This window comes from Nipponia nippon, unplaced genomic scaffold (genome assembly GCF_047370975.1).
Source record: "Nipponia nippon isolate SJK-2023a ecotype South Korea unplaced genomic scaffold, ASM4737097v1 scaffold_3, whole genome shotgun sequence".
Lineage (NCBI taxonomy): Eukaryota > Metazoa > Chordata > Aves > Pelecaniformes > Threskiornithidae > Nipponia > Nipponia nippon.
The window spans coordinates 48,504,820-48,523,425 of NW_028262347.1; the positions used below are offsets into that span (position 1 = coordinate 48,504,820).

At 34.5% G+C, this 18,606-nt stretch overlaps 1 protein-coding gene across 6 annotated transcripts in view; it reads left to right on the plus strand.

The window, feature by feature from the left end:
• Positions 1–18,195, plus strand: part of TMTC3 (transmembrane O-mannosyltransferase targeting cadherins 3) — a 35,056-nt gene extending 16,861 nt beyond the window's left edge. For all 6 annotated transcript variants that reach the window (XM_087767764.1, XM_087767760.1, XM_087767765.1 and 3 more), the window contains 9 exons: positions 999–1,171; positions 2,046–2,298; positions 7,999–8,147; positions 10,502–10,622; positions 11,241–11,352; positions 12,092–12,195; positions 13,415–13,584; positions 14,268–14,494; positions 16,018–18,195. In XM_087767764.1, coding sequence (XP_087623890.1) covers positions 999–1,171; positions 2,046–2,298; positions 7,999–8,147; positions 10,502–10,622; positions 11,241–11,352; positions 12,092–12,195; positions 13,415–13,584; positions 14,268–14,494; positions 16,018–16,829 — 2,121 coding nt within the window. In that variant the 3' untranslated portion in view covers positions 16,830–18,195. The remainder of the gene's footprint in view (positions 1–998; positions 1,172–2,045; positions 2,299–7,998; positions 8,148–10,501; positions 10,623–11,240; positions 11,353–12,091; positions 12,196–13,414; positions 13,585–14,267; positions 14,495–16,017) is intronic.
• The last annotated feature ends 411 nt before the right edge of the window (positions 18,196–18,606 follow it).

Sequence of the window (18,606 nt, forward strand, 5' to 3'; positions counted from 1 at the left end):
TTGCAAAAACTGCACCAGTAAAAGCTGAAAGATTGTCTATCTTGGGGATATATATTCAAGGCCAAAATATCAAAATCACATTTTTTTATGCTTACAGAAATACGTGTGTTTGTAACTATTGCCTTTGCAAGTCTAGTGAATAAGCATATAATTTTCAAACTTGATTTCTGAGGAAATCACTAGTATGTGACCATACTTTTCAATTCACTCTTCCTTTCTTCTAGTAACTTCTGATCTGATCCTCAATTTCATGAAAGTTTAAAAAGTTTGTGTAAAGTCAACTGAGTAGAAAAGATAGAATCCAAACTGAGGCTTCTTCTGAGAGTACAGGTGTAGCATGAACTAAGAGTTTGACAAGTTCTCAAAAACCTATCAATATCTGTAATTCAGCTAACCAGTATATGTGAAGCAATAAATCATCCCCAGCACAAGACATGAAGACATAGGGAAAGCTGTACACAGAGAAGAAATTAGGGTATGTAATGGGGAACTGTGCAAGATCATACTGTTCATAAGTCAGGGAGACATGGGTTACTGCAGTAGAGGCGTAAAATAGGACTCCAGGGCTAATTAGGAAATGAATAGTATTTCTACTGTTCCTAAGGAATTTTGTTTATAGGACAAGTTTTCAGAGAGGCTGATAATTCTAAAAATAGTGATTTCTCTTTTTCAAAATTTATTTCATGGTCATACTTGTTATATTGAAGTCTCTGAAGATGGTACAAATCTTTTAATTTCTCAGTGCAAAATGCAGAACTACAGGCATGCAAATTCAGCTATGATAGTGTTAACTCTATTCAAATATTCTTGCAATTTTTATTAGAATGGTGGACTTCTTTTTGGGTGTTGTCATGAAAGCTCTAAGAAGCTGAGTTAAGTAACTGTTGGGAGCAGGCATTTAGAGAAAACCAAGGAAAAAAAAAAAAAGATTAGGTAGCTCATGTTTATCTAAGGGATAAATAAGTACACTGATTATAAACACTTTTTTTCCTTTGCAGTACACCTTGCCCGTGTTGTTGGACACAGCTGTACAGATTCTTCGGGGGAAGGGCAGTATTCCTTTCTCTATGCTCCAAACACTGTTGAAGCTCATAGTACTAATGTTCAGTACACTGCTGCTTGTAGTTGTCAGAGTCCAGGTTATCCAGTCTCAACTTCCAGTGTTTACAAGGTAATAGTAAAGTGTCGCTTATTTACAGACACTGGTAAATAAGATGTGGCTTAATGAGGTCTCAATGAAATGGCCAAAAATACATCAACCTAAGTGTTTATTAGCTTAATTTAATATTGGTAACTGTACAATATGACTGTAAAATATTACATTTTTTTGTGAAATTGATAAATGGTATATTTCAGTACATGCTGACAAGAATGTCTGAAATATCAAGGTATCCGAGCAGGCATTAATTTTTAAAAACTTAGAGTTGTTAGTTCATCTTAGTAATTCAGAAATTAGATGTTTTATTACTAAAGTATTTTTATTGGCCATGTGTTTGAACCTTGGTTGAATACTCCAAACCTCATAATAAGTTTTTCCTTTCCTACATACAAAATATTTTTTTGGTTTTAGGTATGTACTATGCAGAAAGCATGGTTGACTTCAGATACAGTGCTTGAAGATAAGTGTACATGAATAATGTCAGAACTGAAAAACTGTAATTTATCATAAAAGTGTGCAAGCAATGTAGAAATACAATAATCTAATATTTTCCCTGAAAAATGAGGCAAACTATTGAAAACATGAACAAGAACCACTGAACCCAACTTTAGGTGTAAATAATTCTGTTTCTTCTAACTTGCGTTGTTTATATCCCAAACCAGTTTCTTAAACTTGGAGGAGGCTCAGTCCCGCGCTAAGATGAATCATCGTGCATGGTTCCCAAGTTACACACCTGACAAATGCAGGAAGATTAGGTTATTGTACATGTCTATAATTGGTAGTTCTACCTATGAATCTAAAGTTTGCTGGTTTCTGAGCACAAAATGGATCAAGACCATATCTTTTTTTCATTAAAAGCTTCTTTTTCTCCTTTCTTTTGCTCTAGGTTTGATAATCCAGCTGCTGTGAGTCCCTCCCCAGCAAGACAGCTGACTTTCAACTACCTCCTCCCTGTAAATGCTTGGCTGCTTCTCAACCCCTCAGAATTATGCTGTGACTGGACAATGGGAACTATTCCTCTCGTGGAGTCTTTGTTAGATGTTAGAAACATTGCCACCCTTACCTTCTTTTGCTTTCTGGGATCTTTGATTGTCTTCAGTCTCCGATATCCTGGGGATTCCTCCAAGACTGTATTGATGGTATGAATGATGCATTGTTTTTGTCCTTTTTTTTTAAGAGTGTAAGTGGCTCAGGTTGTTTGGTCACATCTCTAATCAGCTGTGATCCGGACATATTACGTGCATCTCCTTTTGGGCTAGAATGAACACATAAGAAAAGAGGAAAATTGTTGTAGCAACAAAACCGTTAAATTGTGATTAAGTATGTGGCTCTGTCAGGAGTGAGATGGAGAAAGTATAGACAAGAGATGAGAATAAATATGCCCCTTGTTATGTATTTGCAAACTGTATTGCAGCCTTTCTCAGGTATTCAGAACTTGACTAGTAAATGGGAGCTTTCAGTAGAACTAAATATGTTTTGAGGATCGGAATGCATTTCCATCCTGCAAACTGCCTACCTTTTTAAAATGTCAGTAGTCATGCTGCATATTTAGCAAGTTGACTTGATTTTCTTTCTCTTAGGTACAAAAGAAAAGGACATATTTTGGCATTTAGGAGTATAAGTTTTCCTCTTTTGTTGTTGTTCTTTTAACAAAGGCACTCTTCTGTGTTTTTTTCCATATTCTAAGGAGAAACTAATTTTGTCAACCTGTAAGATCAGTTCCTGTTTTTCAGTATTATATGACCTTAAAATGGAAATGGATTAACAGGGAAGAATATTTTGGAGGAAATTGAAAGGAGCAAATGAACTAGTTTTTTTTTCATCCAAACCCAGTCATCTTTTTGATTGCTTCCATTGCAAATTTTCACAAGGTCAATGATTACCCGGTACCATGTTTTTTATTAAATCAGTGGTGCAGTTGTGTGTACAACAAACCTGCATGCATAGATCTTGGTCTGCTTCAGAAATAATGTACTTTTTTAATATGTAACTCAGCCAACAAAAGTTTCAGATTGGTGGGAATATTTATGCACAATTTAAGACTAAGGATTTCTTTGCTAATCAGCTGACAAACTTTGATTCACTTCAAAGAGACCTAACGTTATAGTTTTGACTCATATGGTTTTTCTTGTCTTGTCACTGGGGCGAGGCAATTTGTTTCACCAGAAAATCTGTGAAAATGATCTGTAGAATTGCTGATGAAGCCTCTTGTCCTGAATTTGGAAACCATGTATGAAGAAGAGAAACTTAGATGGCTTATTGATGTAATAAATGTGCAGTGACATACCCAGAGAAAAATGTTACAGTTTTACAGCACTTAAAAAATGGAAAGGAGTAGTTTAATCTTCCTTCTTATATAAGCTGAAACAATTTTTTTCCAGTGCCTTGATAGCAGTAGAAATGTGTGTGGGGAGTGGTTCACTTTTTTCATAGGACAGCTCTTGAACTTTAAGGCTCTTCATTTCCCTACATTTCTGTTTACTCCATACCCAGTAAAGCTCAGAAGAGGAAAGGGTTAATGGAATTGTCAGCATACATTGTTGTAAGTCAGTTTTTGTTTGAGGGTAGTTGTTTTATGTTTGTTTTTATTATTCCAAGTCTTTTTTATAGGAAGGGTCTTCTGAGATCATTCACTCCAGCATGAGAGCCTTAATGTTGCTTAACACACTATAATACTTGTTTAATGAAAGTCATTTTCCTGTAATATATACCTGTGTTGTGTATATAACCTTCAGTATGATGATGGGGTTTTTTTCAGACATAGTATCTAAGTGCCTGGAAGCTAATTTCTTAGGAAATGAGAATGCAATATTTTATATTAAAAACGGTTATGTACTATAACATGCAACAACATTGTAGGCCAAAGCCTATTTCTGCCTTCCAGTAAGCCATTAATGTCCTGATGTGGACTGGATAGTCTGCCAAGGGAGAGAACAATTTCTTTGTGATGGCTTCTCAATCTGACTTACTAGAGAAATCATAGCACCATCTTTAAAGTGAAGAAAGTTAGTCTTTATTTAGTGATAACAATTTACACAGATTATGACAATGTTCCAGATAATTATGTTGAATTACTAGTTTTAAAAGACTTTTTTCCACACTTGGTTCTCAGTTCTGCCAATAAAAGCCTGAATTTGTGCTGGTCAAAATAAACTACTGCCCTGGCAAGTATGAATCGTATGTGCTATCCATATGGATGCCACATGGTATTAGTATAATGGTGGCTTCATCACAGTTGGTACCATGATTGACTGCGCTGTTTGATGTTTAACACTCTAATGAGTGTCACTAAAGCAGTAATAAAGGACTTCGTAAAGAGCTTCTGCCATTACAAATCTCTAGCATGTTTTGGCACTTCCACTAACTGAATGAGAATCTGAGGTGTCATGCTGAAGCCTGATCTAGGGGAAAAGTCTCAAGATACTTTTGTTTATGAGATAAGAAAAGGTACAACTTTAGACCTGCTGCAGAATTAAAGATGTTTATCTGGACTTTGAAAAAAAAATGCAAAAGAGAGGGATCTAAAATGCAAAAGAGAAGTGAGGTCACAAGTATGTCTGCACATGTCTTTCTGTATTTGCTGATGTGGAAATGGATTTGCTTGAGGGACAAGACAGAAGAAGGGGTTCCTTCTCCCATTTCCTCAAGTGCCAGTGGACATTCCACAGTTCTCCCCAAGTACAGTCTCACAGGATGAACTCATTACTGGGAGATGCAAAAGTTGAAGGACTCATTTTCAGTCAGTTTTCTTCTGTTTGATACCAGTCATCTCCAGGAAAAATAACTCCAGTAAGTGCATACATTGTGTTTCATTTTGTCGTATTTTAATTTTTGCCATGAGTTCTAAAATTGTCGTTTCAAAATAACAGAACTAGGAGAGGATGAAACAGATAAATTGCCTTTTTTTTTACCAACTGACAATATTAAATTAACAAAAAATGGGACTGTATATTATAAATTGGAACACATGCTTTGGCAGGTTGATGTCATTATGCTGCTTGAAGTAATCAATTTTTCTTACATTAGTAAAGGACATGCCCTGTAGACAATGTATGAGCACGTAAATTCTCTTATATTTTCTGTTTACTTCATCCCTGTGAACAGTGAGATAACTGTCAGACTAAGTGGCCTTTATAAATAGGTTACACTCTACATATTGGAGATGTTGCGTACTAAGAATAGTACTGATGCGGAATTGCTTTGGTGGCTTTTCAGTATGATTGTGGCCCTTGTTTGTTCATGGAATTTCTTGGGTATAGACATCCCTTTTTTGGCTGGCGAGATTTAATAAAAGCTTTTTAGTATCTTTTGATATTTGCTAAGTGTCCCAAACAAGGGTGCTTTACCTCCCTTCTGATAAGACAGCACTCTGTGCTACTCAACCGCAAACTTTGGTGGCTTGTTGCTATGCAAATGTCAGGAACAGACAGGTATCCTTAGGCTTCTTGGAGTAATTTTTTCACACTTTTAGGTGTCGTGCCAAGACATCAGTACTTCTATATTTAACAATATTTATTTCTCTACTCCCTATGCTTACACCTCATTCAAGCTTTGAAATGTTTCCTCGTGAATTTTTGACTGTTTACTTAGCAGTTCAGATACTCTTCATAGCTTATGGTCATATTTTAGAATTTTGTCATATGCTTTTTTCTTCCTGCGTACTTTAATGGTTTCTTTGGGGGGGGGGGGGGGGGGTGTTTTTGTTTGGTTTTTTTTCAGTTACCTTGACCAGGGTATTTTTTGAACAGAGCCTCTGCATCTGCTGAAAGACTATGATAAAAAGAAAGAATAAATGAACAGAAGAGAATGCATTTTTATTTGCACTAAGGCTTTGAGTCTATTGCCCAATAAATTGTATTTAAAGGACAGTGTACGAAGGAGAGGCAAAAGAATCTAAAGAGAAGTTCGGCAAAACATTGTGGAATGTTTGTCGTCAGAGGAATTGCACATAGAAGAACATACAAAGACCTTTTTATTAGATGCCTAGATCATAAGCGCTCAGTGGAGACCAAACACTTGCTGTATCAGCTGCAGCATCCTTTCCACTCAAACCCATTGGCTTTCACTCTTGACCATTCACTTTTTTGTTGACCTCATGGGGCTGTGGGACCAATGTCCTTACTATATTACAAAAGCCAAACAAAAAACCCATGCATTTTTTGAGCAATAATGTAAAACAATAATTTTTAAAATCTTAAGAGGTGACTTCTTCAAATCATTTTATCAGAAGATTTCATAAAATAAGTTAATTCATGTAAGCCTATGTACAAACCTTACATACATTTTAAAGCTAAATACAGGTTATTCACATTGCAGTAAAAACATTTATAAAACAGCACATTGTTTGCTAAAGCACACTTCAAACATGCTTTTGTACTCACCAATGCATTTGACTGTTCAAAACAGAATGAAATACAGAATGATATCCTCACTTCCCATAATCCACCCCCAGAAGTGTGAAGGCATTTGCTATAACTAAATTAAAAACTGATACAGAGGACTGGCTTGGGGCTAGTGTGATGAATCCTGCATTTCAAAGTGGATTACAAAAACCTATTACAGAGTTCTGTGTTGAGGGTTTTACTTTTACAGATTGGGAAGTGCTCTATAAGGAGCATGTACTATAAAAATGTAAAGGAGAAAGGGAGAGGAATGTGAAATGGCATTAAATTAAATTTTATCCCCAAGTAATCAATATATTCTCTATATTGTGCTTGTGATTTCTTCACAGCTCAGTTACGTATTTATTTTCATGTAGCTTAATGAATTGCTGTGGATCACCTGAGCTGTGTTAATGGTCCATGTGCATATTCTTGGCCCCTTGAAATATGAGCTAAAACCTTACATGAAGTCTTAAATCAGTGTTGCCTTTTTATATGGGAAATCCTACACTGACTTTCAAACTGGATGTGTTAACTGTTTTAGCATGGAAAAGACAGTTAAAGTTACGCTTAAATCCAGACAGAAGGTGACAGCCAGTTGTACTGAAAGCTTCTAGAAAATTCCTCTTACTTTCTTTATTCAAAGAAACATTCCATTTCTCTAGGGATTTTGGGTTTTGTAACTTGGAGGTCAGATATTTTGAAATAATTATTTGAGTCTGTTCTAGTACCAGAGATTGTAAAGCTGCTATTTAACAATCACCCAGGACTTAAAGCAAATGGTCATGTCCACTTCCTTTGCAGCAGATGGATTTCTTTGTCTTTTAATAAACACACCTTTTGTTAAGATGTCTGTCACCAACCTAAGAGCTGCAATTACACAGTTAAGTTCATTGTCATGTTAGAAATTGCAGGGTGCCCTTAGTGCGTTCTCTAAACACTGATGTTTATTCAGTGTTTGATTCTGATTTTTATGTTATTTCTTCATATTTTTTACAGAAACTAAAAATGGACTTTATTGTAAAAATAACTGCTTTATGCATCATATAAGCTGGTATAAATTTTTAATTGTTATAAAAGATAACGTCCAAGGTTCTCAGACTGTCATGTTTTTGTGTGTGGAACTCCTGTTAAAACATTGTTTTGAATTTCATCCTTTGATCCTAGTGTTTTTTCATACAGCTGCTCTTTTCTGTAATATAGAAAAACAAATACACTTATAGGCCCTTAAGGAAGGAATAGTGTCGTTTGCAGGTTAAAACTTGCCATGTTCAGAGTGGCCTCAATGTAAAACAGATCTTTATGTTTAAAAGAATAAACCAAAAACCCAAAGATTTACTATGTATGTCTGTTTTTCTGGGATTTTTTTTTTTTTGTAATTGCTTCGTAATTTGTTTCTTGGGTACAGTTTGTTCCTGCCTAATCTTGATTGCTAATTCATTTGCATCTCTTTTCTAGGCACTCTGCTTAATAGTGCTACCATTCATTCCTGCATCAAACCTCTTTTTTCCTGTTGGGTTCGTAGTAGCAGAACGAGTGTTGTATGTTCCCAGCATGGGATTCTGCATTTTAGTAGCGCATGGATGGAAGAAATTGTCAAATAAAAGGTAAGGTAGTGTTACCTGTGACTGGTTTAACTCATCTCTCTTAATTTCATAAAAGGTAACCATATTTATAACTGCAAGCTTTACCAGTAGAGCTTTTACCAGTATGAATTTTTTACATTATAGCCCTTATTCTGTTTCAAGTTCTTAATGAACACAGAATAATGACTAAGAAACCATTTGGCAGTCATGTGAACACATGACAACACGGAATTTCTTAGGAGACTAGTGGATTATTCTGATGGTATTATAATGTTTATTTAAAATATATATACATATATATATGCACACACGTATACACATATATATTTTTAATTTTTTTAATATATATATAAGCGTACATATTTATATAAAAAAAGCCTGAGACTGCACCAAATATTTTTTAGAATGTGGTGTAACTTACATTACATGTTGCTACAAAATGGACTTTACCTAGGAGCCTAGTAGTATCACCCATCTCTTTTCTGCAAAGAAACACAAGTATTTCCTGTTTAAATCCTAGATGTTTTTAAGGATTTGGCAAAAAAAATTCTTGGCCAGATTTGATTTGTACTTTATTCAAAAGTGATTACTGACTGAAGTTTATATAATGCATGTATATTAGTCTGCAGCATATTAAAGTATCTTTTACTGGTTACATTTTCAGACATGCCATGCTAGGAATGGACATCAGAGCCATTCAGTATTTGTTAAACTAAAGAATTTTTTTGGTAACAATTTCTCCTTAGTAAATTCTGCTCTAAAAGCACGTTTTGCACGCACCTTTCTTTTTTCTGCTGTCTTCTCCATTGATTTGCATATGCCTTCCTCTGACCCTTGTTACCCCAATGGCATCCTAATGCTAGTTCAGACAAATGGAAAGGCAGCAATTCCCAGTCTATGATGTCTGCTATCATTAGAGGTGAGGCCTTGCAGTATAATTTATGCAAACTGGTGCTGCCAAAGCTGACAGCATTGGATAATGAGAAATTAGTGATACTTTGTGGGAGTGAGGAGAAAGTATTCTCACAAATCCCACTACGAGGCAGTAAAAATAGAAGCGATGTGAAAGAAAGCAAGGAACCGGGAAAGGATGGCTGGGGAGAAAAATTAGGCAGCAGTGTCATTTACTACAAAAATATTGGGAATCAGCACTCTAAAAAGTCTTAGGAGAGAGAGAAGGCTCCTTGCTTTAGAAATGTATGGAAAGAAGAAACTTTCTCATGAGGCTGGTGAGGATATAGATTACTGTATATGCCAGTTCTCACTGGTTGCTTTGCTAATGTTTTAGAACAGCAGAATTAAAAGAGAAATTCTACTTTCTATTTTTTAATATTTTTTTAAAACCAAGCACAATAGTTTAAGTTTGCACAGCATTTTGTATATCTTAAAAATGGAGGGGGAAAAAAAAAACTTTCAGTTTTTAGCAGACTCCTGTGAAGTACATAGTGGTGTGAACAGCTGTTCCATAAATCCAGTATAAGAAATAGCTGGCAATGGTGAACAGCCGTATGTCTGCTCAAGAATGAGATTTTTAAAACTAAATGATATCCATAATTGTAGGAAGGCAACTGGGTGTTTAACGTGTTTTTTCATAATTAAATTAGAATTCAGAGACCAAATGACCAGCGTGTTAAAGCGTATGTTTTATATCTGTTGTGGTTAAAGTCAGTTGTGTTTAAACTCCAGAAAAATAAACTGCATGAAATCTAGAAGATTGTTCCTGACAGGCTTGTCATAGAGAGTGACTTCTGCCCCAGTTGGCAGCTTTAAAAATAAAATGGCTACAAAGACACAAAACTTTACTCCTATTTAGATATTACAGTAGCACTAGGATTTTATTTGCTTATGGAAGATTGAGTAGTCTCCACAGCAGACCTCTCTATTAAGATGTGTTCTACAGTATGGGAAAGATTAGTGATGTGTGCAGTAAAATATTTGTGTGGAAATGTCTGATATGAAACAAAAGGATGGGATGATGTTTTACTTGCCTTCTTCATTTTTTAACATTTTGTACAGTGTTTTGAAGAACTTGTTTGACATCATGATCATGTTCATTGCCTTAAATTACAGATAAGCTCTAACAGAAGTATAGTTTTCATATATTTTTTTGTTTATATTATGTGGATTGCATTTGTTCTTATTAAGTGAATTACATAGCGATAACAAAAAATGAGGTAAATGTCCAATTTCAAGTTAATTTTGTTATTATTTCTTTTCAAATTTTGACGTGCCATTTGGTGATGAGGCAAATAAATTGGAATATACTATTCACAATTATGATCCTCAGTTTATTTGCTCCTAGCATATGAGATACTTATTCTAGTATAAATTAGAATTGTTTGTTTGCTTTAACAAATCTTTGTTTTATTTAATAGTGTGCTAAGAAAAATCTCTTGGGTTGGTTTGGCTGCGGTACTGTTCACTCATGCCTTAAAAACACTGCACAGAAACTGGGACTGGGAGTCAGAATACACATTGTTTATGTCAGCTTTAAAGGTACTGTATTCTATTTGAAAAGGATAATGGAAAGTTTGTGTTGCTGTTCTCAGAAAGCTGCAGTAGAGCATGATAAAAATGTAGAGAAACAATGCTTATTTTGCCACTTTTATTTCTACGTTGACAGTATTAACATCTAATTAGTTGCTTTTGGGAATACTTTAAAAGCAGTGTGATGCACACATAGGAATTCATGTGCAAGAAACATGATATTTTTTTTCTTGTGTTAAAGCAGTTAAACGTATTCTCTTATCTGGATGAAAGCGTGATGTTTCAATATAAAAGTCTACAAAAAGTTTGATGCGTAGAATAATTTCTTCAATGTGCATATGGCATGATAGGATAGTTTGTACAACATCCCATAACAATTATAATTAATTTTAAAACGTTTGGTATTTCTAGGGGAAAATAACTAGAATAAATAGATGTTGAGCAACAAGTTCAATGTAATCATTCTGTACGTAGCGTTTTGTTACTCTTCATATGTAGCAGCTTGATGAAATCTGTCATTTGCTATGCATTTTTACATTTTTAAGACACAGTTAAAAGAAAATCAGTTGTTATGTAATAATTTCAACTTAATACCTTATGCATTGGTATCTTTTTTTCTGTTTTTAGGTAAATAAGAACAATGCAAAACTATGGAACAACGTGGGGCATGCGTTAGAAAATGAAAAGAATTTTGAAAGAGCTCTGCAGTTCTTCATACAAGCCACTCAAGTGCAACCAGGTAAAAGCTTTGACTAGTTGCCATTGAATGGTGTCTCCACACTCCTAGTATTTCAGTATGCTTAGCTTACTTAACAAAATCTTCTCAATGATCTGTTTTTCTCCAACTGAACATCAAACGTTGTCATAAACTAAGTTAATTGATCTATAGTTTTCAGAAAAAAAGTCCTCCAGAAAAATTTCTATCTATAAAAAGATGCAAAGACTTTCAATTTAAAACCATTATTTGGATGATACTCTTTTCTGAATTAACTTAAACTGTAGTTTCTTATGAAACATAATTATTGTTTAACTTTCTTATTTAAAACTAAGGAGGTGTATAAAACAATTAAAAAATCAAGATAGTATCAAAGTGCACATTTACTCCATTTTACATATTGTTGCAAAAGAAGTTCTAGGTAGTACTGGACAACCTTTCCTTTTTCCTTTTAAAAGCCTAACAGATAACTTTCAATTTATGTGTCTTTACTGTAGCAATAGATGAAAGACACATACGTGGGAGTATGACCTCAAATTTTTTACCATTTCCCAAGTAACTTTATAATTCATCTTTGGTTCATGGTTAAATTATTAGCTTCATGATTAAGGTGAAAAATAATATAGAATTCCTTTTTTTGTTGTTGTTGTTGTTGGTCTTTGTGCAGTACCTATACTTCACGCTACTCTGAAGGCATAGGTGTTTATTTTCATGATACTCAGTGCATGAAAGTATTTGAAATTTAATTCTTTTCTTTATTAAGATGATATTGGTGCCCACATGAATGTAGGAAGAACTTACAAAAACTTAAACAAAACTAAAGAAGCTGAAGAATCATATATGATTGCTAAATCATTGATGCCACAGGTAATTAGTAACTTTATTTTATCTACCACCACAGGAGGGAACTCTTTCAAACCTATAGTCATGATAAGTTTTCCATATTTTTCCTGAAGCTTTGTGTTGCTGTATACTTTAAAGTTGTTAGTTTTTTTTTTAAAAACCTATCTGTTAAAAGAGTAGGTTGTATACAATCATGGCTGGTAAATGCTAACTTGAAACTTCTTTGTTAAAACTATTTTAAGGTACTTTTTATACTGCTGTGGGTTTGGTTTTTGGTTGTTTTTTTTTTTTCCTGAAATTGAGGATAGAAAAGAAAGCACCGGTTACAAATGTACACCTACAGTTTCTGGTCACAGTGAGTTTATTTTCACTTACAGCTAATACATTGATGATGACTGAGTTACTGAGCCCTCAAGAGAAGGCTTAAATGTAGCATTGAAGGTGGGAGAAGGTAGCCGCAGCAGAAATAAAAAAGTCTTTGCCTGAACATAATTTTAAAAACATGTGCTTTGTTGCCTTTATCATTTGTTAAGCTATATTTATACCTAGCAAATATTACTTATTCTAGCTCTTTAGGAGAAAAAAAGAGGAATATTTTGGAGAACATATGAAGGTAACAAAAGCTGTGGGTAAAATGAGACTGACAGCAAAAATCAGCAGTCCTTTGAGTAGAAGTATGGCATTAAAAGGTTTGTATTGTGAAACAGTATGAAGATTCTAGACGGAATTCTCAAGTATAAACAGTACAACAGTTGCAATGTCGTAGCATTTTCATTTTTCATGACTACTTTTCATCTGCTATATCAGTGGCTGGTAAAATCCTATTTACACTTACCTTAGGCTGGAAGGTTAAAAAAAGAAATGAAAATTTCTAGTAGAATGTCAGTTTAGGCTTTAGGAAATATTCTTTGTCTGAGTAGGGAAAATTTTGCAAGGTCTGGTTGGTTTCTAATGGCTATCTGCTTGAGCCCAATTAGGTAGTAGCAGAGCTTAATTAATGAATATCTTAAATATGATATTAAAGTCATCTATGTCTTCATAGAATTAAAGAAGAAAAAAATTCTGTTTATATTTTGGTATAATTTCTGGGAAAGAAGAATTGCTATTTGTAATCACTAAGAGCCTGCACACTAATGTCCAGTAGTACCCTAAAACAAATGTGGCAGAGGAAAGAGGAGACCTATACTGATTTTTTTTCATATTTTTACTCATCTGTGTTTGGTACATACATTCTTTTTGACAGATTATTCCAGGTAAAAAGTATGCAGCAAGAGTTGCTCCTAACCATCTCAATGTTTATATCAATCTTGCAAACTTAATTCGAGCGAATGAATCTCGCCTTGAAGAAGCGGATCAATTATATCGACAAGCAATTAGTATGAGGCCAGATTTCAAGCAGGCTTACATCAGCAGGTATCTTTTCTAATTTTAGAGAGACATGTTCTTGAATAAACATTTATGTATTTGCAGTGCTATGAACAGTATTTAGTTCATATAGTTGAATTAGCTGCTGGAATTGATCCATTTCCAAATGAGAAGATGAAGATTTGGGGCAATAATCAATTATTCATTAAAAGCCCTATTCTTTTAAATTCCTGCTTCAAATGGTGTGTTTCCACATAGACTGTGTATTCAGACATAGTTAAAGGTGGTCCAGAAGATGCAAGACTTAACTAAAAAGCACATAAATGTCAGCTAAATAGGCAAGAGTAATGTTGCTGTGGGTACTGACGCTTCTGTTCACTATTTTGTTAGTTGTGACTCCCATTGGGACTTAAGCAGGTGCAAAGATGGCTGAACTATAGCTGTTGCAGTGTAATTATAGAGCCAATATCAGGAACCCTTGATCACTACTTTTCTGTTTTTTGTCCTGCATATGCATTTGTAGTATACAGACTTTTGAGAGCTGAAAGCTTTGGGAAAGGAATGTAAAGAAGGTCCTGTACAGTTTTGTGTTTCAAACAAACAAACAAAAAAGAAAAAATGCTGTTATCTCACATCTACTCTCTATAGGAAGGCAAACTTTTAAAAAACCTGTCAATTATTCTCATATTAGTATGAATAAAAGTTGAAAGTTAAATCTGATTCTTCAACAGGGGAGAATTACTTTTAAAAATGAACAAACCTCTGAAAGCTAAGGAAGCTTATCTTAGAGCTCTAGAACTAGACAGAACCAATGCTGACCTGTGGTACAACTTGGCAATTGTTTACATTGAACTGAAAGATCCAACAGAAGCCCTGAAGAATTTCAACCGAGCGCTAGAACTCAACCCAACACATAAACTGGCATTATTCAACTCAGCGCTGCTAATGCAGGAATCTGGTATGTTAGTCATCCCTTATATAAATATTGTATATTTGCATTTATAGGATCCATGCTATTTAAATTTTTTTTAATTAACTTTTATTTTTGGAAGGCAGAAGTTCATAGCATCATCAAAGAAGAAACTGTTTATTGTAATAGTCAGCTCTGTAATTTATTGGTAGTGTATGGAATTTGTGCAAAGTGTACAATACAAGTGCTGTTTTACAATATAATATCTTATATATATAAAGTGTTACACAAACATCTTCAAAATTGTGCCTATATAATCTTAAAAAAAATCATCTTTAGTAAAATATGTGTGATATCTATGTTTTGCATTTATATTGATTGCTTTCATTCTTCATTGACTAAAAAAATACAGCTAACTTCTGTCGGCTTTAAATCTATCCCTAGGAAATGTGAATGTTTTTCATAGGTTCCTCTATAATACTGCTAATTAGTATGAATGAAGTTGGATTTTCATGAGTTTGTTTTTTTCGTATGTGTAGCTTCTAGCTGTATGGGTAAGTATAAGCCTTTTGTGAATTCAGGCTGTTGCAAAGAGTATTTGGCAAGTGACTGTAAGGTTTGTTTCCCTTTTGTTGGGATAGTAAACTACCCCTAAGAAAGAGATAATACAGAGTTGATTGGAGCTGATGCAAATGGATTATTCTCCATCTCTTCTCACATAGTAAGTTAGGTAGTACAAGAAATGCCGTGTTTATTGTCTATAGAAGCACAAGGGGCTTCAAAGAAGCAAAAGCATTAGCTATCTAGTATTCAATTATTCATACTGGAAGGTGCAGCACTGTTTCAGGAGGTGAAAGAAAGCGGCTAAAATCAGCTCCCTGCTCCCCCATCCTTCAGTAAGTCTGTGCTTTGTATTCCTTACTAAAATATGTTCACGGGAGTATTCAGAAAAATAGTACAGACTACATGCTAGTCTAGCTAATCACTGTATTGTCAGATAAGAGAATTCTACTATATCTTTGTCAAACTTTGATGCAAATTAAAATATGGGAGTTATAGATGTTATTGTTTGGGTGTTAGAAGATATTTTAGCCTGGCTACACTGAAGTCACCTTATGTGATTTCTGTCTTTAAACTCTTTCAATCTGTCTTTAACAAAATGAGATCTTCCACTGCAAGTTCGCCTCTGTACGAGCTGGTTTGTCAGAACTGACATCATCTCTGCATTCCGATTACTCAACCATACATGAAAATAACTTCTCTTAAACTTGTAGAGACACCTTTTGTATCTATTATACCAAACCTAAATATTATTCAACAGATAATAGAGTAATGATGCTGACTTTGGCTACAAGTCAATTGTAAGTAGTTTCATTCTATAAAGAAGGTACATGTGATTTACTTTTGCTGTTACACAGCAATGATAAAAACTAGCATTTTAAACCCTTTCCCTTTGAACAGTTGTGTTAAAGAAATTACATTTTAATTTGTATAAAAATTAGCATTTTACAGGCCTGGTCTAAAAATCCATCAGAATGAATCTGGAATTAAATGCGTTTTCTGTCATTTAGGTGATGCTAGGCTTAGACCTGAAGCTAAACAAAGACTGTTACATTATGTGAAAGAAGAACCACAGGATGCAAATGGGTACTTCAATTTGGGTATGCTGGCAATGGATGACAAAAAAGATACGGAAGCAGAGGCATGGATGAAGAAAGCCATAAGGTTACAGCCAAACTTCCGAAGTGCTTTGTTCAATTTGGCGCTGCTTTATTCTCAGACAGGAAAAGAATTGATGGCTTTGCCCGTCCTGGAAGACCTACTGAGATACTACCCTGATCATACCAAAGGTCTGATTTTGAAAGGAGATATCCTTATGAACCAAAAGAAGGATATTGTTGGAGCAAAAATGTGTTTTGAAAAAATTTTGGAACTGGATCCCAACAATGTACAAGGAAAACATAATCTTTGTGTGGTTTACTTTGAAGAACGAGACTTAATAAAAGCAGAAAAATGTTTGGTTGAAACACTAGCACTGGCACCTCATGAAGAGTATATTCAGCGTCATCTAAACATAGTTAGAAGTAAAATTGCATCACTCAGTACTACGGAACAGTCATCACTTCCAGCAGATGGGACTGCAGCTGCAGAAAAACAAAATTCATTTCAAAATTTGAAAGAAGTAAAAAATGAGCAGAAAACCACCCAAACAACAGTTGATAACAATAAAGGGTACTCAGAAAATAAGAAACGAACAGAGAAAAACAATATGGACAAAGACACTCCCAAAAAATCTACAAAAGAAATCAAAGACATTGAGAAAAAGAGAGTTGCTGCTTTGAAAAGACTAGAAGAGATTGAACGTATATTAAATGGTGAATAGTCTTTACCATGTCACAATAGAATAAGGGGAGAATACTATTTTTAATTATTGTTTAATACATGATCCAACTGGAAAGTGGTCTCAGTGATTTGAAAATAGAAATAATTTTGACTGCATATTACTTAGCAAGCAGCAGAAGGCATTACAATGCTTTGTGTGAGAAGACTGCAACTTTTAAATGTGATGTGGGGGATGGGTGGGAATGGAAGGATAAAGGGTGGAGAATAATCTTAAATGCAGAATCCTAATAGTGAGAAAATAGCAGTCATAAAAATCTTTGGTAGTCAGGGATATTCAGTAACGCTACTTTCAAAGAATCAGTGAAAGATCTGAATGGAGAATTAATGGGATAAGCCAGACACTGCTGCTTTCCCCCATATAAATCTGTTTGTATTAACATTATCTACATTCCAGTTTACAAATCATCAGTTTAAGTCTTTCTAGACCTCTGCTATACATGAAAAAGTGTTTTTCTTTGCGTTATTTGTTTCCAGAACTTAACAAAAAGTCATCAAAATGCCACTGGTTGTAGTATAGGAGGATGCAACAACACTAAAATTTTCAGTTGTGTTCTAAATATGGAATGATATAATAACCTTTTAATTGTTCTTTACTTACAATGCTAATGGTTTGTACTGTTTTACCTGGTAGAAATCTTATGGTGCTCTTAAGATCTTTAGACTATGCTTTTACTTTTAAAGAAATGTGTGGGTTTTTTCTTCAACTGTCAATGATCTGGTTGTTTTTAAAAATTATATTAAAAAGGGTGGTTTTCTCACATTTACCCCAGTTCACTGAATGCTGATAAATGCCCTTTCGGTACAGCAACCAGTATGCTATGCAGTCATCCTTGTTGACTTTCTATCGATGGCTCCTTGGTGTAGTGAATTCTTCCTTGTTTATTGCAAACTGGCTTTACTATTTCTGTCATTGGAACAGTATTTCTATTCTCATGACTGTTTACAACAGTAATACAAACAATGATTGCTGAAGACAGTGTAATAATTAAGCCACTGAATTTAGCAATGTTTAACACAAGGAAATGTAGATGATATCCTTCCAAATACTAAGTTCTGTTGTTTTGATGCTTTGTCATGGGTGTGTGGTTTTTATTAAATATTTATTTTGACTACTAAAATATTCCCATTTACACTTTTCCACCAATGCATCATTTTAATTTCTTACGTGAAATGAAAATCTTTGCAATTTCAGTGTTGATTTTATCCTTGTGCAATGCATATATTTTGTTTAAATATACTACCACTTACCTAAAGCCGATGTTTTCCTTAATTATGAGAAAGAAAAGAAGTGTAAGAGCTGGGTTCAGTAATAATTTAATTAATCATTAAATCTAACTCTTACTCTTCATGTTTTGTCTTATTTCGTGATGTACAAGTATTCCTTAGCAACGCTACTGTTTGAACTTAATCCTTTCCATAACTGCTCAACTTTCTGCCCAGGGCAGTAATCCAGCTGGAAGATGTCATATTTATCTTTGTGGGAGGGGATCTTAAATGGTTGAAGGCCTTGCCACGGACCTTTTCTGTATTATGTATCATTTGTAATGTTACCACAGCAATTGGTTGCAAGGTAATAACTAGGGGAAAAAAAAGTGGGGTTTCAAAAACATGATTTAAAAGCTGCAGACAGGAACAGGTATGGGGCGTGCAGCTGTTCTTCATACAAAAGTTTTAAGTGCTGCCTGTAGTGCAGTGTAACGAAGTGCTCCTAGGAATCTATTGACCACACCTTGAAAATTGCTGTTTTATCTTGTCTG